Source organism: Equus quagga, chromosome 16, assembly GCF_021613505.1.
Source record: "Equus quagga isolate Etosha38 chromosome 16, UCLA_HA_Equagga_1.0, whole genome shotgun sequence".
In the NCBI taxonomy this organism is placed as follows: Eukaryota; Metazoa; Chordata; class Mammalia; order Perissodactyla; family Equidae; genus Equus; species Equus quagga.
Window position 1 is genome coordinate 43,367,483 of NC_060282.1, and position 24,925 is coordinate 43,392,407.

The 24,925-nt window shown below is 37.1% G+C and overlaps 1 protein-coding gene across 5 annotated transcripts in view; it reads right to left on the reverse strand.

Moving 5' to 3' along the window:
• TMEM67 (transmembrane protein 67) overlaps positions 1-24,925 on the reverse strand; it is a 54,875-nt gene that overhangs the window by 15,700 nt on the left and 14,250 nt on the right. For 4 of the 5 annotated variants that reach the window (XM_046642648.1, XM_046642649.1, XM_046642652.1 and 1 more), the window contains 10 exons: positions 19,928-19,990; positions 17,795-17,949; positions 17,572-17,680; positions 16,778-16,864; positions 16,415-16,480; positions 14,523-14,679; positions 13,810-13,933; positions 6,455-6,560; positions 3,880-3,936; positions 2,270-2,368 (listed from right to left, as the gene is read on the reverse strand). In XM_046642648.1, the coding sequence (XP_046498604.1) occupies positions 2,270-2,368; positions 3,880-3,936; positions 6,455-6,560; positions 13,810-13,933; positions 14,523-14,679; positions 16,415-16,480; positions 16,778-16,864; positions 17,572-17,680; positions 17,795-17,949; positions 19,928-19,990 (1,023 nt within the window). The remainder of the gene's footprint in view (positions 1-2,269; positions 2,369-3,879; positions 3,937-6,454; positions 6,561-13,809; positions 13,934-14,522; positions 14,680-16,414; positions 16,481-16,777; positions 16,865-17,571; positions 17,681-17,794; positions 17,950-19,927; positions 19,991-24,925) is intronic. The other variant, XM_046642650.1, reaches the window with a different exon arrangement.

Consider the following 24,925-nt stretch of genomic DNA (forward strand, 5'->3'; position numbering starts at 1 on the left):
TTCCTCAACACTTTCTGGTCCATTCCCAGTAGCCTCTGTCTTATTCAACTTTTCTCATCTTTCACCATGTAAGAAAGTTAGAAATGCTTCCTAATTTTCTCCTAGTTTGGAACCATTCTCCCCAATCTATCCTCTTTACTATCACAAGAGTTAGCTTTCTAAAATGTAAATGTGATTGTCACTCTCCTTAAAAATGTACAGTGGCTCCTCACTAAAATATAAATTCTTGACTCAGAAGGTCCTTCACAACCTGGACCAAAACTAACTATTTGTAGCCTCATCTGCCAGTTCCAACCACCTAATAAATGATTAACCACTCCACACTGTCATCTCAAATATTTTGTGGAACAAAATGGGCACTTTTCATCAAACATTCCTCCCTTCTCTTTGGCAAACTCTTGTGAGCTCTCAGGGCAGGACCATGTCTGTTTGTGCTCACTATCACATCTCTCAGCGCCTGGTAGAGGGCCTGGCATTCAGACAGCAGGCCCTCAGTGACTATTTGTGGAATACACAGATAACCCAGCTTAAAGTTCACTTCTCTGGGAAGCCTTTCTTGACTATCCCAAACAGTAAACCAAGCCCCCTCCTCCAATTCCTTGGCACATTGGCTTTGGAGTCAGGAAACCCAAGCACAAACAAGTTACTTTGTTGCCTTTCTCATGTTCATAATGAGCTAAATGGAAATACCACCCATTACTGAGTTGCTGTAAAAATCAAATAAATAGAAAATTTATTTAACCTCTGCCACAATTTCATCATGTGTAAAATGGAAATAATAATAATAAAAACCAACTTCATAGAGCTATTGTAAGGATTAAATGAATTATACATGTAAAGCTTAAAATAGTGCCTGGCCGGCCCCATGGCCGAGTGGTTAACTTCGCGTGCTCCACTTTGGCGGTCCAGGGTTTTGCCAGTTCGGATCCTGGGCCTGAATATGGCATTGCTCGTCAGGCCACACTGAGGTGGTGTCCCACATGCTACAACTGCTACAACTGAAAGGACCCACAACTAAAATGTACAACTACGTACTGGGGGTATTTGGGGAGAAAAAACAGGAAAAAAAAAAGAGGATTGGCAACAGCTGTTAGCTCAGGTGCCAATCTTTAAATAAAAAAAAAAAACTGCCTTGTGCATAATAAATATTCAATAAATGGTAGATAAAAATAAAAACAAAAACAAATATAAAAAAAGATTAAATGAGAGGTAAAACTATAAAGTTAATGGAATAAAACATGGAGAATATCTTTTTGCTCTTGAGATAGGGAAGGCTTTCCTAAACAAGATCCTAAAAGCACACACCACAATATGAAAAACTATTCAGATGTGACTATATCAAAATTAAGAGTTTTTGTTAACCAAAGGAACACATAGGTAAAATAACAAATGGGTCACATTTGGAAAAGAAATTTCAACATCAAAAACCAAAAGGGCGGGGTCAGGCTAGTGGCATAGTGGTTAAGTTCGTGTGCTCCGCTTTGGCGGCTCAGGGTTTGCTGGCTGGAATCCTGGGCACAGACCTACACACCACTCATCAAGCCATGCTGTGGCGGCATCCCACGTAGGAAGACTAAAAGGACTTACAACTAGGATATACAACTATGTACTGGGGTTTGGGGGAGAAAAAAACTAAAAATAAAAAAATGAGGAAGATTGGCAACAGATATGAGCTCAGGGCCAATCTTCCTAGCCTCCCCTACCCCCCGCCCCCCCCAAAAAAGCATAGCTTTAAAAAAAAGAGTTCCAGTGATCTAAGTCTGGATGTGTTCCTGATGGTGCTGGTGGGGTGCTGACTAGAAAAAAACAACAAACCAAAAAGGGATTCATATTTACAAAATATAAAAAAACTCCTTTAAATAAATAAGAAAAACTGGAAACCTACTAGAAAAATGGGCAAGGAATATAAACAAGCAGTTCACAGGAAGGGAGACCCAAATGATTAATAAAGCATATGAAGAATAATAGAGAAATGAAAATTAAACTCAACAATGACATACTACTTATACTACCATTGGGAAAACATGGAAAGGCTGGCAAAATATCAAGCGTTGGTGAGGATGTGAAGAAACAGGAAGGGCATGGCAGATGGGAGTGCATGCTGACCTACAGCAGTGTCGTGGGGAAACGAGGCAGGCATATGCCACTCCTCATTATACTACTTGAGAAACTAAGGCAACTTTTTATTCATCCTCTAGCTGGGTCTTATTGGTAGGATATAAAATAATCAAAAGATAGAAACAGACTTTATGAACTCCTCAGATCATACTTGCAAATCAATCATGGGACTCCCAATGCGCCTCTTCCACCCGGCTGTCTTCAAAAGAGACGATAAAACAGCTAGTCCACCCAACACACCCAACGCAATCTAAAGAAAAAAAACAGAATATTTTGGAATTTATGTAATTTCCTTCATCAATGTTCAAAAACACTGTAAATAGGGGCTGTCTCATGGTATAGTGTTTGAGCTCAGTGTGTTCTGCTTCAGTGGCCTAGGTTCACAGGTTTGGATCCCAGGCGTGGACCTATATCACTTGTCAGCCATGCTGTGATTGCAACCCACAAACAGAGTAGAGGAAGACTGGTGTGGATGTTAGATCAGGGCTAATCTTCCTCAAGGAAAAAACGAGGAAGATTGGCAACAGATGTTAACTTGGGGCTAATCTTTCTCAGCAAAAAAAACCAAAAAAACTGTAAACAGAAAGTAAGGAGGTACTCAAAAAACTGAGGTGGAGGGTATGCTGAAAGGACATAGGGACCAAACTGAAGGAACTCCCAATGGCCAAATTTGGTAAAATTTGAACAAGAAAACAGACAGTAATGGATTATAATCACCAGAATAAATAAATATCCACAAGTTCACACTGATTTAAATAAATAATTGAATAAATAAATCAACGTGAGCAAAGAGATAGCTCCTCTTTACAGTAGAATTCCAATTAACAAATATAGAAGAAATGACAGAAATAGAAAATCACCATCAGACAAATATCACAGTAATACTTTTCACAGGCAAGAATTATCAATGGATGCAAAAATTAGAAGGCAAAAGAATAATGAGTAGCAGGATATTTGTGCAATCTCAAAGTATCTCCCCACAACATATTTATTAATTATAAATGGAAAAACCTGTACAGTGGAGAGCTCTGCAGACACCTTCTCAGCCACATGATGAACGGGAACATCACCAGTAGTAAGACACACTGACATCAAGGATCTTCTGATTTCATTTACTGAGAAGGGCACACTACCATTTCTGTGGTATCTGTGCTAAAACTATATTTAATCATGGGAAAATAAATTGACCAATACTCTTCAAAAATCTTAGGGTCAGTCATGAAAGACAAAGAACGACTGAGCAACTGTCACAGATTGAAGGAGACTAAAGAAACATGACAGCTAAAAGTAACATGCAACTCTGATCTGGGTTCTGCAACAAAAAAAGGATAATGAAAAAACTTACGAAATTCAATGAGTACTTAGATTAGTTAACAAGACTACATCGATATTAATTTTATTGATTACGATCATTGTACTATGGTTATGTAAGATGTTAACAACAGTAGAGGCTGCGTTAAGGATATATGGCAGATCTATTTTCACAACTTTCCTATACATGTAAAAATTTTTTTTGTGTGTGAGGAAGATTGGTCCTGAGCTAACATCTGTACCAATCTTCCTCTACTTTTTGTACGTGGGACACCACCACAGCATGGCTTGATGAGCGGTGTGTAGGTCCGCACCCAGGATCCAAACCCACAAACCCCAGGCTGCCGAAGCAGAGCATGCAAACTTAACCACTATGCCACTGGGCCAGCTCCCAACTTTTTTAATTAAAAAATATGCTGTAAACATTTTAACAGGTTAAAATAAACTCACATCTGTCTGGACATGTGCTTCTCCTTGATTCATTTCATATTCAACTGAGAAAGAAACCTGATGTTTAAAAGAAAGCAAATCAGCCATACTGAAATTATATAATACAAACCTACTTTTACTATAAAAATGCATTTGTAGCTAGATTCTACCATAAATGCTGTACTTTTAAACTAGCGATATTCCTAGAGCTGATCCTTACTTATACATAAATGGATATGCTTCTGGGAATTATTCACGCTGCTGTGACTGTCCCTTTTGAACACACACTAAAGAAAGAGAGGTTACTTAACAGCAGTCAAACCAAACTAATCAAATTTCATTTCCTGATAGGTTCCTGTAACTAAGAATGTGACTGATGTTGTGTACCAAGAATTCAGCAACTGGCTAAATAATACCCTAAGAAGGAAAGTTAGTCAAAGGGCTGAACAAGAATCTTAGGGAAACCACTACATTAAGACAAAGAAGAGCTATAAACGGTAGGAGAAACAGGACCATGAGAGGCAGGAGAGGCATGACATCTAAGTCTGACCACGGTCATAGGTAGGGAGTTTCAGGAAGAAGGCAGGCAAGAGTACAATGTCAAATGTTGTATAAATGTCAAGTTAAAGAAATAAAGCCAGTGTGTGTGGAATTCATTGCTGACCTTCACAAAAGAGGTTTTTAAAGAAGCAAATCACAAGAGTCAGACACATGGCAAATGATGAAAGAGTAAATGGCCAGGAAATCAAGCAGAGATATAGGACAGAAAGCTAAAGAGCTGGCAGAACTGAGGAAAAATCTTATCGTTTGGTAGTTTGAGTTTAGTTTGTTTTTGAGAAGGGACAATGAGAAAGGTGTTGTAAGCAAAGGAAAGGGACCAGCAGAGAAACTGGCTGAATAAGGAGTTGGAGGTGAAACAGGATATTGAAGAAAGTACTGTAAACAAGTATAGAAGATTAGCTTAAGAGAAGAGGAAAGGACCTTTTTTCTTAGAAACAGGAAGGATAATGAAACAGAGATTCTCAAGAACTGAAGAGGAAATGTAAGGGGATTCATATTGGATGGCCTTGATCTGCTCAGTAAAACAGGAAGGAAGGTTATTTGCTGTTGGTGAGATGGCAGAGATGTAGCCAGATGCTTAAAACTAAATTTTGCAACAGCTGTCATGAGAAAATAAGGAATGATGAAAGAACTGGACATTCTACAATTAGAATGAATTTGAGGTGGACTTTGTCAGGATAGTTTCATGATTCTCTCAACTCTTCTTCTATCACTTATTTTCTGATTTGTCAAGACTTAGTTTGGAATATTTTGGACAGGAAAAATATTTAAAGAAAAGACTCAGAAGTTTTTTATATTAGAATAAATATAGTCTTGGTTACCCAAGACTTGGTTACCCAGGAATGATCCCTCCAGGAAATTTTAAACCAGGTAGTCTTTTGTTGTTTAAGTGTGTTTCTGGACGGTCTTCTCTTCTCATTACAGTCTATACAAGCTCAGGCAATGGAAACTAATTTTAGCATCGAATTAGGTAATACAAATGAGGATGTGAAATCTTTCAGTGAAAAGTTACGTTATGTGCCTACTCTTTGCTTAGTGAAAGCCTGAATCCAGTACAGCTTAATGAAAGCCTTGTACAGCAGCCAAGTACAAGCACAAGCACGAGAGACAGACCAAAAGCACTGGCTGAAGAACACTAAAATTCAGAAAAGGAAAATAGTAGATATCAAAAGCTATTAGTGAGTCTTGGAGGTAAGGAACGTTTACTCTCAACTCTCATGTTTCTAGAGTGGGAAGGGAATATCTACTTATTCTCTGTGAGGAAAAAGTATAGAACGATTACCTCTGGTTTGGAGTTCTACCTACCCTTCTTTCACTTACCGTTCCTCAAAGCAGGGATGCTTTATCTGACTGGTGAGGTGGAGAGGTGGAACTGAGAATGTGTGGCTTAGCCTTTTTCAGGCTCATTCTCTTTGGTATAGCCTATCTTCAGGGTGTACACAATCTCTCTTCCATATACAGGCCCTTCCAGGTAGCACAGGGCTTTAGTTCTGTGGTTAAGTTTAACTGAGCTGGGGACGTAACAGGAAGTCTACTTGGCTGGAGGTCCAAACTGCATTCTCTAGTTCACTTTAACACTACTAGTTCTAAAGCTGATAATCTGAATCTTTTTCTGCCCATTGAACTGTCTTTCTCTCAAGAGGCAATACTGGTGAGAATAGAACACACATACCCACTGTAAAGTTTGAGCTCCTGGTTTAATTAGACAAGGAGAAAAAAATCTTAACAGAAGCAAGGTGGCCAAAGAGGACAGGAGCAGAAGCTGCATATCTCAGCATACCCCAGGATCCCGAACAGGGATGCCCAGCTGCTGGTGATGCTGTCTACTCAAAAGCTTAATTCTCGCTTTTTGATACTCAGGATCCTTAAAAACTCACCTCTTAACCTTATTAGTAAAAAATAATTAACACCTGACTATATAAAGTGCAGAGTTTATTTAAAACTTGAAAAAGGACTAATTGTCCTTTGACCATAATGTCAACTGCATCACTATTATATTGACACAAATAGAGGCACTGATTAGTAAGGAACTCACCTTCACAGACTGGCTGTTGGGATCTTTGATATCAATATCATTGTAAGCAATGGTAATTAAGGGAGGGTAGATGTTTCCATTTTTTGTGTTGGGTACAAGGTGGATGCTGTTTAAAAGAAAATACATTTTTAGTCATAAATACATGTAGGCCCTTAAACATATATTTAACTTATTTCTTTCAAATTTAACACGGATAGTCTTGATGATCTCAGAACTAACTAGTTAATAAGGACTAGGGAAGGTCAAATATAAACAAACAGTAACAACACAAGCTATCTTAAGTGGTCAAAACTTTAATATTAACATACACCCTCCAAGACAGATTAGAAACTCTTCGACCTAGGTAGGTCCTATGAAGTTTACAATGAAATAACTGAAATACTGCGAACCACCTTTGAGGAATACTCAAAAGAGAAGTGTTATATGAAGTCTAGAGAAAGGCAAATAATATCTTGATTTTCAAAAGAGATAGAAGAATTCTTAAGAAAATAATGTGCCATATGTGGTAATGTTTATGGCACATAACAGTACTATTTTTGGCTGAATTCAATGCATTAGTAACATACAGTTTGTAAACTCAAAAAGGAAAGTGCCAAGCATGAGGGGCCAGAATGTTTCAACAAGATCAAGTCAGGCTTGACTAGTGTCAAATTTGTTTTCACTAGGCATACTACATTAGCAGATTGAGGGAATGCTAAAAACACAGTACATTTGGATTTCAGAAAGTATATTACAAAGTTTCTGTACTGTGTACTTCATAAGATTGTTATGAAAAGCAAAGTGAAAAAAATAACATATATTGAGGTGCCAGACTGATGTAATATAATGGTATTGACTTTTATCAGTGTATTCAAGGTACACACCATAAAATATTGGAGTGGGAAAGTCGGATAAGTTCCTAGAGGAATCTCACACTGGAAAAGAAAGAAAGAAAGCTGCATGGCACAACTTTAAGGTAAGGTCATCATTAAAGTATCCTAAGAAGAGGGAAGTGTTGATAATTACTGAGGGTCAATCTAGAACAGCAGCTATGAAAGGAGATGAAGACAGACAAGGCCTGCCTAATGCAATCACCTGCCAGGCTCTTCTAACACACCTGTTTCAGCCTGCTGGGATTCTCCTTCCTTCCAGCTCTCAACTCATTCTAACTCAGCAGGTCTAGAGTGAGGCCTAGAACGTGAATTTTGACAAAACTCCTCAACCTCTTCTGATACAAATCTCCCCTTGGCTCCTCACCTCTATTGGTATATATCAATTTATACAGATATCTAAAAAAACCTTATGTATTGTTCCAATTCAGTTGTCCTTATTGTTTTCATCTGATAACTACTGATAAACACTTCCATTGAGACATTCATCAGAGTGATGTCAGCAACATGGCAGTGTGAGCTCACCCGGGACTCTCTCCCGTCCAAATTACAACCAAAAAGAGCAACTACTTTCCAACCAAAAAAAAAAATCCTAAGAACAGAAATCGTCAGAAACCCTAAGCAGCCAAATGATGGAGGGCGGAGAGGCTGCAGCTGCCCTTGGAGGAGCTGGAACAGGGAAAGAGAGAACTTCGTTCCCTCCCCTAGAGACTGGAATCGCTGCTGTGGGTGAGGAAGGGAACAGGGGAGGGGCTGCGCATCCGGGGATTGTCCAGGAGTCCCATCGCCCATGCAGTGGAAATCCTCTAACAGGGGAAAGCTTTCGCGTGTGGGGACCCCATTAAGCCAGGGCCGCAGGAAACCAGAGAGTGAGAGCTGATCCAAATCCAGGTCAGCACATGAGAGAAAGTGCCCCTCCTACCCCAACCCACGCTGTGTGCCACCGTTGTGGCTGAAGGTTGAGGGCTCTGAATGTGTGGCTCTCGACCCCCATCTAGTGGTGACAGGTTGTAAGTGCAACAGAATAATAGCATCATGCACAAAAACCGCTCCTCTACCATCCAGCAATTTATAAATCTCCAGTCCACAAGGAAAACAATAAAAACACAGAAGTATATCCTGAGGACTTGGAAATAGGTAAACTAAGTGAAAATGAGTTCAAAATAGCTATCATCAAAATATTCAATGAGATAAAGGGAAATATGGAGAAACAAGTCAACAAGTTGTGGAGTTACTTCACAAAAGAGATTGAAACTATAAAAAAGAAGAAATCAGAAATACTAGAGATGAAAAATACAATGGATCAGATGAAACAGAATACGGATTCCCTGAATGCCCATGTAGACACCATGGAGGAGCAAATTAGCATAATCGAAGATAGACAGGCTGAACAGCTCCAGTCAGGGTAAGAAAGAGAACTAAGAATTAAAAAAAACTGAAGAAAATCTCCAAGAAATAGCTGACTCAATGAGAAAATGCAACTTAAGAATAATCAGAATTCCTGAGGGCGTGGAAAGGGAAAATGGAACAGAAAGGGTGCTCAACAAAAGAATAGAAGAGAACTTCCCAAATCTAGGGATTCAGAGAGAAATGTGTGTGGAGGAAGCTTTCAGATCTCCTAGATTTGTCAATGGAAAAAGACCTAGTGCAAGGCATATAGCAGTAAAAATGCCAAAAATGAATGACAAAAAAGAATACTCAGGGCAGCAAGGCAGAAGAAAATAAGCTACAAAGGAACCCATATCAGACTTTCAGCGGATTTCTCTACAGAAACCTTACAAGCTAGGAGAGATTGGAGTGACATATTCAAAACTTTAAAGGACAAAAATCTTCAGCCAAGAATACTCTATCCAGCAAAAATATCCTTCAGATATGAGGGAGAAATTAAATCTTTTCCAGACAAACAAAAGCTAACGGACTTCATAGCCACAAGACCTCCACTACAAGAAATCCTCAAGAAGGGTCTCATACCTGAAAAAAGAAAAAAAAGGAGAAAGGGGTCACAAAACAAAGAGTAGGGAGACAAATAGAATCAGAATAGGATAGCAAATATTCAACTATAGCATTAGGATAAAGGGAAGTAAATCACCAAAGCAAAGACAATCTTATCACTCTAACCATAAACTCACAACACAAGATGGAATAAGAGATGAAAATAATAACTTAGGAGGGGAGGAGGACAGGGAATGAAACAAGTCTAGGTTAAGTAAGTAAGAGACCACCAGAAAATGGACTATGATATACACGAGATTCTGAATACAAACTTCAGGGAAGCCAATAAGCTAAAAAACAGAACAGAGACACAAAACATAAATAAGGAAAAATCTAAGAAACCCAGCATAAGAAAGTGAAGAAGTCAATGGGTAGGCTAAAACACACAGGACGAGAAACAAAGGTAACGCAGGAAAACTGGATAACGAATGACAGAATGACAGTATTAAGCCCTCACGCATCAATAATCACCCTCAATGTAAATGGATTGAACTCTCCAATAAGAAGACACACAGTGGCAAAATGGATTAAAGAACAGGATCCAACAATTTGTGGCCTCCAGGAAACAAACCACAGCTCCAAGGACAAACACAGGCTGAGGGTGAAGGGATGGAAGACAACACTCCAAGCTAATAGCAAACAAAAGAAAGCGGGTGTCGCAATACTTATATCAGACAAAACAGACTTCAAGATAAGGCAGGTAAACAGAGACATAGAGGGCCAATATATAATGATCAAAGGGACACTTCATCAAGAAGAAATAATGCATATAAATATCTATGCACCCAACATGGGAGCACCAAAGTTCATAAAGCAAAAATTAACAAACCTAAAAGAAGATATCAAAAATAACACAATAATAGTAGGGGACCACAGAACCCCACCCACATCAATGGACAGATCATCCAGACAGAAAATCAACAGAGAAACAGTGGAGCTAAATGAAAAGCTAAAACAGTTGGACTTAATAGACATATATAGAACACTCCATCCCAAAACAGCAGAATACACGTTCTTCTCAAGCACGCATGGAACATTCTCAAGGATAGACCATATGTTGGGAAACAAGGCAAGCCTCTAAAAATTTAAAAAAATTGAAATAATAGCAAGCATCTTCTCTGATCATAATGCTATAAAGCTAGAAATTAACTACAAGAAATAAGCTGAGAAAGGCACAAGGATGTGGAGACTAAACAATAGGCTATTGAACAAGCAATGCATCATTGAAGAAATTAAAGAAGAAATAAAAAAATAACTGTAGACAAAGGAAAATGATAATATGCCATACCAACTCACATAGGATACAGCAATAGCTGCATTAAGAGGAAAATTCATTGCAATACAGGCACATCTTAATACACAAGGAAAATCCCAAATAATCTTAAACTACACCTAACCGAATTAAAGAAGAACAAACAAAGCCAAAAGTCAGCAAAAGGAGAGAAATAAGAAAAATCAGAGCAGAAATAAATGCTATGGAAACAAAAAAGGCAGTAGAAAGGATCAATGAAACAAAGAGCTGGTTCTTTGAGAAGATAAATAAAATTGACAAACCCCTAGCCAGACTTACAAAGAAAAAATGAGAGAAAGCTCAAATAAACAAAATCAGAAATGAAAGAGGAGAAATAACAACAGACTCCATAGAAATACAATGGATTATAAGAGAATACTACGAAAAACTATATGCCAGCAAAATGGATAACCTAGAGGAAATGGATAAATTCTTGGACTCCTAAAATCTCCCAAAGCTTAGTCAAGAAGCAGCAGACAAGTTGAACAGACCAATCACAAGGAAAGAGATTGAAACAGGCATCAAAAGCATCCCAAAGAATAAAACCCCAGGACCAGATGGCTTTCCTGGGGAATTCTACCAAACTTTCAGAGAGGATTTAATACCAATCCTTTTCAAGCTATTCCAAAAAATTAGGGAGGATGGAACACTTCCTAACACATTCTACAAGGCCAACATCACGCTGATACCAAAGCCTGACAAGGACAGCACGAAAAAGGAGAACTACAGGCCAATATCGCTGATGAACATAGATGCAAAAGTTCTCAACAAAATTTTGGCAACCAGAATTCAGCAACTCATCAAAAGAATCATACATCATGATCAGGTGGGATTCATACCACGGACACAGCAATGGTTCAACACCTGCAAATCAATCAATGTGATACACCACATCAACAAACTGAGGAATAAAAACCACATGATCATCTCAATAGATGCAGAGAAAGCATTTGACAAAATCCAACAGCCATTTATGATAAAAACTCTGAACAAAATGGGGATACAAGGGAACTACCTCAACATAATAAAGGCCATATGTGACAAACCCACAGCCAACATCATACTCAAGGGGCAAAAACTGAGCGCCATCTCCCTGAAAACAGGAACGAGACAAGGATGCCCTCTATCACCACTCTTATTTAACACAGTACTGGAGGTTTTAGCCAGAGCAATTAGGCAAGAAAAAGGAATAAAAGGAATCCAAATAGGGAGGGAAGAAGTAAAACTCTCGCTGTTTGCAGACGACATGATCTTATATATAGAAAACCCCAAAAAATCCATTGGAAAACTTCTATAAGTAATCAACAACTACAGCAAAGTTGCAGGGTATAAAATCAATTTACATAAATCAGTAGCATTTCTATACTCTAATAACGAAAAAACAGGAAAAGAACTCAAGAACACAATACCATTCACAATTGCAACAAAAAGAATAAAATACCTCCGGGTGAATTTAACTAAGGAAGTGAAAGACTTATACAATGAAAATTACAAGGCTTTTCTGAAAGAAATGGATGACATAAAGAGATGGAAAGACATTCCATGTACATGGAGTGGAAGAACAAACATAGTTAAAATGTTCATTCTAGCTAAAGCAATCTACAGATTCAATGCCATCCCAATCAGAATCCCAATGACATTCTTTACAGAAATAGAACAAAGAATCCTAAAATTCATACGGGGCAAGAAAAGACCCCGAATTGCTAAAGCAATCCTCAGAAAAAAGAGCACAACTGGAGGCATCACAATCCCTGACTTCAAAACATACTACAAAGCTACAGTAATCAAAACAGCATGGTACTGGTACAAAAACAGGTGCACAGATCAATGGAACAGAATTGAAAGCCCAGAAATAAAACCACACATCTATGGACAGCTAATCTTCGACAAAGGAGCTGAGGGCCTACAATGGAGAAAAGAAAGTCTTTTCAACAAATGGTGCTGAGAAAACTGGAGAGCCACATGTAAAAGAATGAAAATTGACCACTCTTTTTCATCATTCACCAAAATAAACTCAAAATGGATCAAAGACCTAAAGGTGAGACCTGAAACCATAAGGCTTCTAGAAGAAAATGTAGGCAGTACACTCTTTGACATCAGTATTAAAAGGATCTTTTTGAACACCACGTCTTCTCATAAAAGGGAAATAATAGAAAGAATAAACAAATGGGACTTCATCAGACTAAAGAGCTTCTTCAAGGCAAAGGAAAACAGGATTGAAACGAAAAAACAACCCACTAATTGGGAAAAAATATTTGCAAGTCATATATCTGACAAAGGCTTAATATCCATAATATATAAAGAACTCACACAACTCAACAACAAAAAATCAAACCACCAGATCAAAAAATGGGCAGGAGACATGAACAGACATTTTTCCAAAGAAGATATATGGATGGCCAATAGGCACATGAAAAGATGTTCATCATCGCTGTGCATCAGGGAAATGCAAATCAAAACTACACCAAGATATCACCTTACACCCATTAGAATGACAAAAATAACAAAAACAAATAGTAAAAAATGTTGGAGAGGTTGTGGAGAAAAAGGAACCCTCATACACTGCTGGTGGGACTACAAACTGGTGCAGCCATTATGGAAAACAGTATGGAGATTCCTCAAAAAATTAAAAATAGAACGGTCGACCATACAATCCAGCTATCCTACTACTGAGCATCTATCCAACGAGCTTAAAGTCAACAATTCCAAAAGTCCCATGCACCCCAATCTTCATTGCAGCATTATTTACAATAGCCAAGACGTGGAAGCAACCTAAGTGCCCATCAACAGATGATTGGATAAAGAAGATGTGGTATATATACACAATGGAATACTACTCAGCTGTAAAAAAGAACAAAATCGTCCCATTTGCAACAACCTGGATGGACCTTGAGGGAATTATGTTAAGTGAAATAAGCCAGATAGAGAAGGACAATCTCTGTATGACTCCACTCATGTTTAATTTAAACATGTGGGCAAAGAGAACAGATTAGTGGCTACCAGGGGAAAGGGAGGGTGGGGCGTGGGCACAAAGGGTGAAGGGGTGCACCTACAACACGACTGACAGACAATAATGTACAACAGAAATTTCACAAGATTGTAACCTATCGTTAACTCAATTAAAAAAAGAAGACATTCATCATAAACATTTTCATTTTCCCTTATACTCCAAGCCTAATTTAGTGCATTAGACACTTGTTTACCTCAGTGATATTTGGGTAGCAACTCGAAGTAATCTTGGCTGACTTGCTAAGTCATTTTCTCGTCCACTTAGTGCATCCACTAAGAAAATGCGCCGAGTCAGAAGCCACTTACTAGCACTATCATCTTTTATCATAAAAAGAAAAAAAAAGGGGGGACATTAAAAAAATACCTTCAAATTGTTCAAGATGGCTCTCAAGGAGAAGTTCACTGAACAAATTTAAAACAGAAAATTAGTACATTTTGTTTTGTTTTGTTGTTGCAAAAATAGCTACTGCTGTAAGAAATTCCAGGTAACAGCCTTCCTCACTTCACTTGAATGTCTTCTGATTTGATTTTGCATCATTTTGAAGGATTTTCCCTGCAAATTACCTGAATAAACAGGATTTTATAATATGGGAAACAAAAGAAACTAATTTGTCCAAAAAGCAGCTGGAGTACACGTTGAAGAAGCCCCAGTTTACAGTTCTACTAATTTTTATCAGGATATATTTCTAGCCATAATATAATTTCTTAACAAAAAGTCTGATATATTGAGTAAAAATATCTAAATATATCAGCAATCTTACTGTTTTACTCTTTGGCATGCTATATAAAACCACATAAGAGAGAATCCATGACATTGCTTATATCTATGGTTTACTAAATTATCATGTTGGTTGGCTTATTTATTGGTTTTAGCTCATAGAAAGAGTGGTATGTATGGATATCTTACCTTGGTTCACAAATATTTTATTGTGTTGAAGATTTAAGTTTAACACAGGCACAGCCCAAATATATTGGTGTTGATTTTCATTAGTATATTCAAGGTACACATCATAAAATATAGGAGTTGGAAAGTCAGCTAAGATCTTAGAGAGAGGAATCTCACACTGGAAAATAAAATTAAAAATAAAAGCATCCCAATTGAAAATTAGAAAGTATATTTATTTATCCTCAAAAGAGTGTTTTATTAATTTTGTAAAATAAAGTATCTTTAAACTATCTTATTTATATGCATTTCCCATGTGCCTTCCAAAACATGAATACTATAAATATGATTATCTTACAAGGGTCAAAAAACTAACAATAAAGAATTGCCTGGTTCTCCTCCTACAATCCAGCTGCAGAAGGTATGCCTTCATTCTCACAGTAAGTATACAGCAGCGAAAGGTTTAAAAACTCCTGTCATATGGATTAGGTCCTAATTCTTTCTCCTGATGTACAATGCTAACTATAATTTGGCTCTCCTTAATAGAGCCAGGCTTATCTCCCACTGCTCCCTACCAGTCTATGGTCCATTCATACTAATCTACTTGTAGTCCCTAAATATGCTACGCCATTCTATGTCTGACATTGCAAATGTTGTTTCTGCCTGACAGTCCCTTCCCCACTGTGTTCTCCTGACAAACTCATATTCATTCTACAAGCCCAAGTATCACTCACTCTGTGAAGCCTTTCTATGCTTCCCCAGGAACTGCCGATGTCTCCTCCTTTGTATAATACCTTGTACATAAATATTGAACAACACATCACATTCTTTGCAATTCTTTATCTATATAGCTATTTTTCCTATAAGGCTGTGAAGTACTTGAGAGGCACCCAGGTTCAATGAAAAACCATGTTTTTTTTAAGCCTAAAAGAATACTGGCTCCACAATTTACTTGATGCAAGACCTTGAGTAAATTACCTAATCTCGCGGAGCACCATTTCCACATTTGTGAAGCACGGATATGTACCTCACATAGTTATTTCATGGATCAGATGAGATGATAAAATGCTGAGCACACAAGAGCAGGCACTTAACAAGTGCTGATTCTCTCAGCCCAAGGTGGACACATAGCAACATTTTTTTTTTTAATAATATATAAGTCATTTCTGATAATAAAAGTAAATTCATGTTCATGACAGAAAATTTGGAAAATATGAAAAAGAAAAAAAGTTACCTGTAACTCCACCATCCAGAGATAACTACTGCTACAAATGTTTATTTTCTTCTAATTTGTTTTCCATCTTGGTGTTTTTCATTATGGTTTTAACAAAACTGGAATTACGGTTTTGTTCTATGGTATATGTATATGCATTTTATCAAGAAGTACTTTTGTAGACTAGAGAGTATCTTTCACAAGTTTAATGGCTCATAATATTCCTTTGTACCATACTGTAATTTCAAAATGGGTTACCAAAGGAAGAAACCTCAGGGAGGGAAGCAGAGAGGAAAGTATAAAGAGAGAAAAGGAAGCATTTTTATTTGTTACTGAGGGGTAGAGGGAGGAGAGAGCAATAACATTTCATTAGTCACTAAAAATAAAGTAATATTTTTACTTTATTCCAAAATGCTCAGAAGTAGGCATTATTTTTAAGATCTATATGCCAGAACCAAACAAACAAGTGATTATGAAAATCTATCATTATCTGATGTTTAAGACTTTATAGATGACAAGGTACTCTCTTCATGCTGATTAAATTAAGGTTTTTCTATACCCAGACAATGAAAAAATATATCAAGTGAAATTATTCATTACTATAAAAAGATTTCCAATTTCAAAAATTCAAAGATTATTCCAATTATTGCTAATATGAAAAATGAAGCTAAAATACAAAATGTCTAAAATAGTTCAAACTTACATTTTGTTGATAGGTTGTTCCAAAAGAATAAGCAGCATTTAGTCTTGTCTCTGTGTCTGGACAAAGCTACAGCAAAACAATACAACTGATAAATATCTTTCACAAATGTTTTCTTTGCTTATAGTCAAGGGTTCTCAAGCCCCAACATGGACATATACTTTATACAATATTTAATGTATTAAGGGTATGAAAAGTCAAGGGAGCATCTTTGTTATAAAGTCATAACTTACCTTTGGAAAAATTCCTATCTAAAGCACAGGAAAAAATCAACTGTAGCATGCAAACAATTCAAGCAATAATCTAGTCTTTGACTCAATCAAAAATAAGGCACATTAGTAATTCTTTAACTAGAATCATGCTCACCTGTAAAATACCTCCTTCTAAAGTTTGCCACTTGAGAAAATTTCCTCTTACATCATAGGAAGCAGCAACAAACTTCAGTTTTGTATTCTGATTAAGGAAAAACAAGAATAAAATAATGTTACATACTCTGAAAGTAATATAATAAAGAAATTTTCATTGTTGACTCATCCTTTCTTTTTCCAGAGACCAAATGTTAAAATCAACTGTCATTACTTTGAAGCAAAATTAATCTAAGCATCTGTATGACTAAACACACCAAAAACAAATGAACTGGGATTTTTGCACAAAAATTATTTCAGAATTAAGAGGCAGAGCTAGAGACAGATAACCTCCTTTCAAATCTGTTAAATGTGTGTGTGTGGAGGGGGTGAGTAAGGGAGGGAATAATCTATTCTTTCATTCTAGAAGGTCAAAAAGTTGGAGGTGAGAATTTGGACCTGTGAAGTGCTGGGGAAATGGCACAGAGTCCCAGTCAATCTTTGGAAGCCCTTCTTAAAAATGCAGAGATACAGAAGGACAGAGATTATTTTGCATTTAGTGATGAAAACTACCCTTCCCAACCCCACAAGTACTACTTGCTGCCATAACCACATGATCCAGAGGTATCCATATTAGTAAGACAGTCAAACTATATTGGTTAGTTCCTATAAGAAGCTGATATTTGGATTTACTCTAGTCATTAAATTTTTAAAAACAACCTAAAGAAGTAAGAATTATGACTAGTAACATTCTTATTACCATTTAAAATTGTAAATCAAAACGTAGTTATCCTTTAATAGTATAGTGACTTGTACCTGGTTTTGATCTTTAAAACTGAAATTTGTAGGAAGAGGTGTAGTACTGAGTACTTGAGGTGCTAATCCGAGCTGGTCTCCATAGAACAGCCATGGAAGATTCTGTCTCCTATAAACAATTACAATTGTTTTTATAATGGGGGATATTTCTTAGTATATATTTGTGAAAGTAACTGCACTGAATTTGGTCAAAATGACATTTTAGCAATCACAATATCCTTACCAAAATGAGACAGAATGAACAGTACGCAGTCCAGCAGTGTTTTCAAAGATAAACTGAAACAGTCGGCATGCATCAAAAGTGGCAGAGTCATAAGAATTCATGTTCATCACACACATATTTCCAAGAGCTTGGCAAGATGTTAGATTGGCATACAACTACAAGAGAACAATGGCAAAAAAATGTAACATGGCCCTTAATACCCTAAGCAAAAGTTCATATAGAAATTATGATTGGTTTTAATTTTATCTATTCTACAAATTGTTTTTGGGGGGTATTCTTTTACTTTTTAATACCTTTCCTCTAATTTAAGTAGAAAAGATCTTTCCATATGGCAGATGAATAATGTATACATTTTAATTATAAATTTTAGGTGAAAAAATAAAGACAAACAATTGAAAGAAGAACTAACTAAAACTTACAGCATGACATTTAAAAAAACTATAAAGTAGAATAATTATATTTGAGAGAATAATAATTTGCTTTTCTCCCCAAATACCCCCAGTACATAGTTGTGTATTTTTTTTTCAGTTGTAGGTCCTTCTAGTTGTGGCACATGGGACGCCACCTCAACGTGACCTGACGAGTGGGGCCATGTCCGTGTCCAGGATCGGAACCAGCAAAACCCTGGGCCGTGGGAAGTGGAGCGCGAGAACTTAACCACTTGGCCATGGGGCCGGCCCCGAGAGAATAATAATTTGTTTCTATATTAGAATTTACGCATATAATCTAATCCACTTTAAGTAATTTGTTTTATGAACAATAAGATCATTTGTTGAGTTTGCCCCTCAAACTTTTTTCTCAGTTTTCGCTATTACAAAAAGGCAACTCCATTTTTAGTTATTCAAGACAAAAACATTTCAACAAGCTTCTTTCTCTCCCTTCCCATTTCCAACTTAATCAGTAAATCCTGTTGGCTCAATCTTCAAAGTGTATCCAGAAGCTAAACACTTCTCTCATTTCCAAGGTGCCGTCCTTGTCCACGGGTCCACTCTCTCTCACTGGATTACTCTAACACTTTCCTAACAGGTCTCCCTGCATCCGTCCTTGCCCCAACAAAATCCACTCTTGCTAGCGTGATCCTTTCAAAGCCTGAAGTTCAATCATGCCTTCCTTTGCATAAAAATCCTTCTATCTCCCCTACAGTAAACTCCAGGTCCTCGCCACAGCCACTCTCTTCATCCCTGAACTCATCTCTCCACTTTCCCTTCTCATCTGCTCCAGCCACTCCAGCCCCCTTCCTGTTTCTTAAGCACGAACACACCAGAGAACTCCTGCTCTGGCACCTCTGCACTGGCTGTGGTCTCTGCCTAGAACGCTCTTCCCCTAGACAGTTACATGACTCACTTTTTTTTTCAGGTCTTTGCTCAAAAATCACCCTCTCAGAGATGTCTGTCCTGACTGCCCTATATAAAATACCACCCCCTTTCCACTCTCTACGCCTTTTATCCTAATTTATTTGTCTTCATAGCACTTAGCACCACCTGACACTTACTTGGAATATAATTCCACAAGGGATTTTTTTCTGTCTTTTCCTGAAATACATAAACTGATTTGAGAATGGGGCCTGGAACACAGTAGGTCATCAGTAAACATTTACTAAATAACAGCATTAATCAGTTTCCCCCAACACTCAATTCCAGCTGAATAAGCTTGGACACATTTCTTTCTTTTCAAAGATTGGCACCTGAGCTAACAACTGTTGCCAATCTTCTTTTCTCTTTAAATTTTTTTCTTCTTCTCCCCAAAGCCCCCCAGTACATAATTTTATATTCTAGTTGTGAGTGCCTCTGGTTGTGCTACGTGGGACGCCGCCTCAGCATGGCCCGAGGAGCGGTGCCATGTCCGCGCCCAGGATCCAAACCGGTGAAACCCCAGGCCGCCGAAGTGGAGCATGCGAACTTAACCACTTGGCCACGTGGCTGGCCCTGTGGACATTTAATTTGTGTATAATAAAACGTGAAATGAATAACATTTTCTTTATGTATTCTCTTTCAGTCCACTAGCAAGGGTTTATTCTTCTTATAGAGGATGACCAAAAAGATATATCTACTTAGAAAACTTTTACCTGGGGAAAAAACGGCACCACAATTCTTCAGAATGAAATAAAATTATTTCCTAAAAATGCAAACTTACCCAACAAGCAGCTGCTGATGATTGCAAATACTTTGCAAACCATTCTGAAGTGAAAGACGCACCCTGTAAACAAAAAGACGAATTTTAGTTTTAAGTCCAAACAAAAATTCCTTAACCCTAGACTGTTAGGAAGACATTAATATGCATATTGTTGAATAGGAAATAACTATTATTACTATCTCAATTTATCAGAAAAATAGATTCTAATGAGAATATAAGAATTCTAAACAATGTCAGTGATTAGAAATATGACTGCATTACAAAATCACATTACTTAGACAAAAGATATAAGGAAACAAAGTATGTCTATAATCCAAAAAGACCATTATTCCCATTTCACTAATACAAAAAACAAAAATCAAAGTGGCAAAAAAATAAAAGAAAAACTAGATCCTGACAGTATTGAACGGTTAACATTTGTTGATTTAGGATTATTATATTGTATTAAATTGGCAAGTAATTAAAAAGAAATATTTGTGAATGATTTCTAAGCAGGAGATTGGTGATATACAGTCACCCCTCCACTTCTGTGCACTCCATGTCCACTGATGTGGAACCACAGATACAGAGGCCCAACTAAGGGACTTGAGCATCCTCGGATTTTGGCATCCTGGAACTAATCACCCGAGGATACTGAGGGACAACTGTACAGAGTAACTAACATTAAAATCTCCTAAGTGGTGGGGCTGGCCCCGTGGCCGAGTGGTTAAGTTCGCGCGCTCCACTGCAGGCGGCCCAGTGTTTCGTTGGTTCGAATCCTGGGCGCGGACATGGCACTGCTCATCAAACCACGCTGAGGCAGCGTCCCACATGCCACAACTAAAAGGACCCACAACAAAGAATATACAACTATGTACCAGGGGACCTTGGGGAGAAAAAGGAAAAAAATAAAATCTTAAAAAAAAAAAAAAAAAAAAGAAAAAATCTCCTAAGTGGTGATTCTCAAACAATGATGAGCATCAGAAAGAAACACCTGTGGAATTTCCTAAAAACAGAAAATGGCTAGCTTCATCCAAAGCAAATGAATTAGAATCTCCAGGATGAGACCAAGCCCATGCACAGCTCTGAAAGCTGCAGATATAAGCCTCAGGCTAAGGAACCACTGTTTTAAAGCTTACCTGCACATCTTACTAAAAAATGAGGCATTGAGAAGCACCATCCAGAGTAAATTCTCTTCAATAAGTAAAAATTCTCATTTTGTAAGAGAAAAATATATGCATAGAAGGTTGAACAACATACCAAAAAAACTAGTAAAAAGGGAAAGCAATAGCAACTGTGCTGGAAAATGCATATAAAACAAAGCCACAAACCATGCCAGTGATAGTATTAAAGATGCATGATCCTTTATAAAACACTACCTACATACCTTAAACCAGGAATTTAGGAAGACTTAGGAAATTTGTCTTAAGGCAATAATCTCACCAAAAGGAAAAGCATGTCTATGTTCATAAAATGTTTGACAGCAACATCTTTAACAGCAAAAAAACTAAATATTCAATGGATGTACAATTACATAAATTTCAATGCATAAACTAGAGTATTATGTGACTGTTTAAAATTATAATTATATTGGTTGAGCGTGGAACATGGTATAGAGAAACCAAGGTAGTGCCTAAAAACTGATGGAGACGTGTCAAAATAACAGGAGCTATTTCAAAGGGAAATCCAAATTTGGGACAATTTGAGCTTTGAAAAGAAGAATAACAGTAACAGATTATAATACACTGAATAAACAAAGACTCCATGAGTTTGAAGTAAAAAAAAAAAGCACAGGGAGAGAAGAAATTTTCTATAAAGGAAATCTTTATAGAAGATTGCTAACTAATAAATATAAAGAGAATAATAGAATTGTGAAAACATTTTGAAATAACCAATTTAACAACTGATTTAGGCAAGAGTCATCAATGGCTGCTAAAATGGATATTTACATACTGTCAAAGCAAAATTTCAGATTAATTTATTAATCACAGTACCTTCACAACGGAGAGAAGTGGCAGACAACACTGTGACCAATCAAATTTAGCATCACCAATACTTTGACAGCCTGACATTATGGGTTCCTTATTATGATGCAATGGGCTGTACAGAACACCTATATTTTTGCAAACAAATGTTCCACTGAGTCTCATCATGAGAAAACAATGAGAAAGATCCAGATTGTGGGACACTCTACAAGAAAACTGGCCTTTACTTTGCAAGAGTCAATGCCATAAAACAAAGAAAGCAAAAACAAAAAAACACAAAAGCAAAATAGAGCAAGTATCTCTGTTCTAAATCAAAGGAGACAAAAACCGCTAATCGTAATGTGGTATCTTTGACTGGATTCTGGAAACCACCTCCCTCCCAAAAAACTGGAGGGGAATAAAGGATATTATTGAACAAGTGGAGAAATGTGGATATGAACAGTGTATCAGGTAATTCTATTACATTAATTTTACATTTCTTAGATGTGATGCCAGGAAAATGCCCTTGTTCTTAGGAGCTATATAATAAAGTATTTATGAGCAAAACGTCCTATGTCGACAATTTGTTTTCAAGTGGCTCAGAAAAAAATATGTGCATGTGTATGCACGCATTTACACACACAGAGAAAGATAGAGCAAATGCGGCAAAATTAATAGTTGGCTAACCCAGGTAAAAGATATATGCACAGTCACTGTCTTATTTTTTCCAACTTTTCTGCAATTTTGAAATTTTCCAAAATAAAACTTGGAAAAAACAAAAATCAAAGATGTGAGCTCTTTGGAGAAAGGGAATGGGAAGCCATTGACTCATATATATGGATATTCTTTACTGATTGGCAGCTATATTCCTGGAAAAGGACTGGATGCCTCTCTTGTAAAATTATACAAAAATAATTACATTCCAATTCTGTATTACTCAAGAAAACATTTGATCTGTAATGTTCTACATACACTTTCCAATCAGGAAGAGTGTATGCTATTAAGTCAATACAAGTATTTCAGTCTAGCTGGCAATTACATTCTCAACATAAACTAATAAAGATGCATTCTGGTTTATCAATCAGTCTAATCTCTTGTGAATCTAATTACTTTGAATTGGTCCCTTAAAACCTGACTGACCTGCAAATGCACTGATAAAACTGAGTTCTTACACCTGTCTTGCTGAGGACAGGGCCAAGACAGTTATACCATCTTAGCTACATTTTGTTGACGCGTTTCACTCACTGGCTACACAGAACCAGTCTGAATAAACACCAGTTATAGAATGCCTTAAAGTCACGGACTTCAAATTTGTCCTTAGGAAAGCATCAGTGTTTAAGACCGGCATGTTTAAATGAAATACATTAGCTGAATCAGATAAACTTTAAGACTGGAACAGCCTTTCCCTGCCCACCTGCACTTCCCAGCAGAGAGGTCTACATCTGATCTACTACATAGTGGTGTGGGAGGGAGGATGTGGAGGTGGTGTGGAAGAGAGCTGTGTTACATTAAGCAAATGAGTAAATTCAGGATGAGACCCAGATTTCTCACTACTGAAGAAAGTACTGTCAAGTCTCACTACTTTCAAAATGAAAGGCTAAAAAGAACTCTGCAGTATTGCTTTGAAATTGAAAGTATCAGTATGAACTCATTTATTTTAATATATATACAAGATAAATACAGAAACAGTACAGATATGTGTATGTATTTTCTAGCTATGTCTGCTAAGAGGGCATAGTAACCGTGGTAATCTTGGTTTCTAAATATTATCATTAAGAGCTTCTTAGAGAAGTGGCTGATTCCAGGGCTGAGGCAGGAAAAGCACAAGATGAGCCTGGAAATCTTGTTGTGTCAGAAGGTAAGGAAATGTTCAAATGATGATGAGAACACATGAATAAGACATAGGCGCCAACTTCAAGGGGCTTTTACAGGCCAACTCTAGGATAATTTGAGCATCAAAACAAATAATACATGTATTGGATTAAATATTGAATAGGAACCAATTGAATAGAATAGGAACCCACAAATCTATACTGTCATTAATAAACAAATAAATATAAAAATGAGAAGTAGGGAAAATTCTTCCTTACAGTAGAATGTTAATAAATGTTGGAGGAAAGATAGAAACATCTGGCAACCATCATAGTAGCAGTTGATAAAGCCCAGCATTATCAGGGGAGACTAAAGCTACTATGTCAAGGTTTAGTGAAGAGGAGGAAGCCTAATCTTGGAAATTCTCTTCAAAGATACTATTCAATTACAAAGGGAAAATGGTAACTTTATAGCAGACATGGGACTTTCTGGCAAGTGATCAAGGAATTTTTGCTTGGTTTATCAAGATCCTAGATTTCACTCTCATCACGGCTATCCTCACAGCTCTCCTAATCACTCTCAATTATTCAAAGATGATTTTAGCAACCAGATCTGAGCCTATTCACCCCAAGCTCTGCTGGCATTGCTGGCATATTGGATATCTTCAATGCTCATTAACTAACTCCTAGGTAGTCAGCTAACTCCTATTCTCTCGGATTTGTGACCTCTTCAGTTCCAATTCATCCACTTACTTCCCATTTTACATCTGTTGCAAAAACTGTAAATCTATGCCACCACACTCTCATCCATAAAATAAAGAACCTGCCAGATATGAATAATCTTCATTTCTCCAATGACAACCACGTACAGGCACTCTGAGGTAGGTATTATGATTATACCCAATTTACAGACAGTAAAACTGAGGTTTAGAAATGTTAAGTCCAAAGATACAAAACTAATGACTGATAAATCCAGGATTCAAATCTAGAGTCTCTGGTGCTCTGAACTCTATTATACTGCATTCTTTATAGGATCTACAAAGGAATTTTGCAGCTTAAACATTCTGAGATTCACTGAAAAAGGAATGAGCTAATGTAGAGAAGAGAGTAACTGTTATAAATTACTGATAATTATAATGCTGAGTTATTAGTGTAAGGTTTCTTAGACTGATGATTTGTTTTAAAGTGACTTACACATAAACAGTTCTCATTTTAGTCCCAAATTAATTACCAAAGGAAGAAAT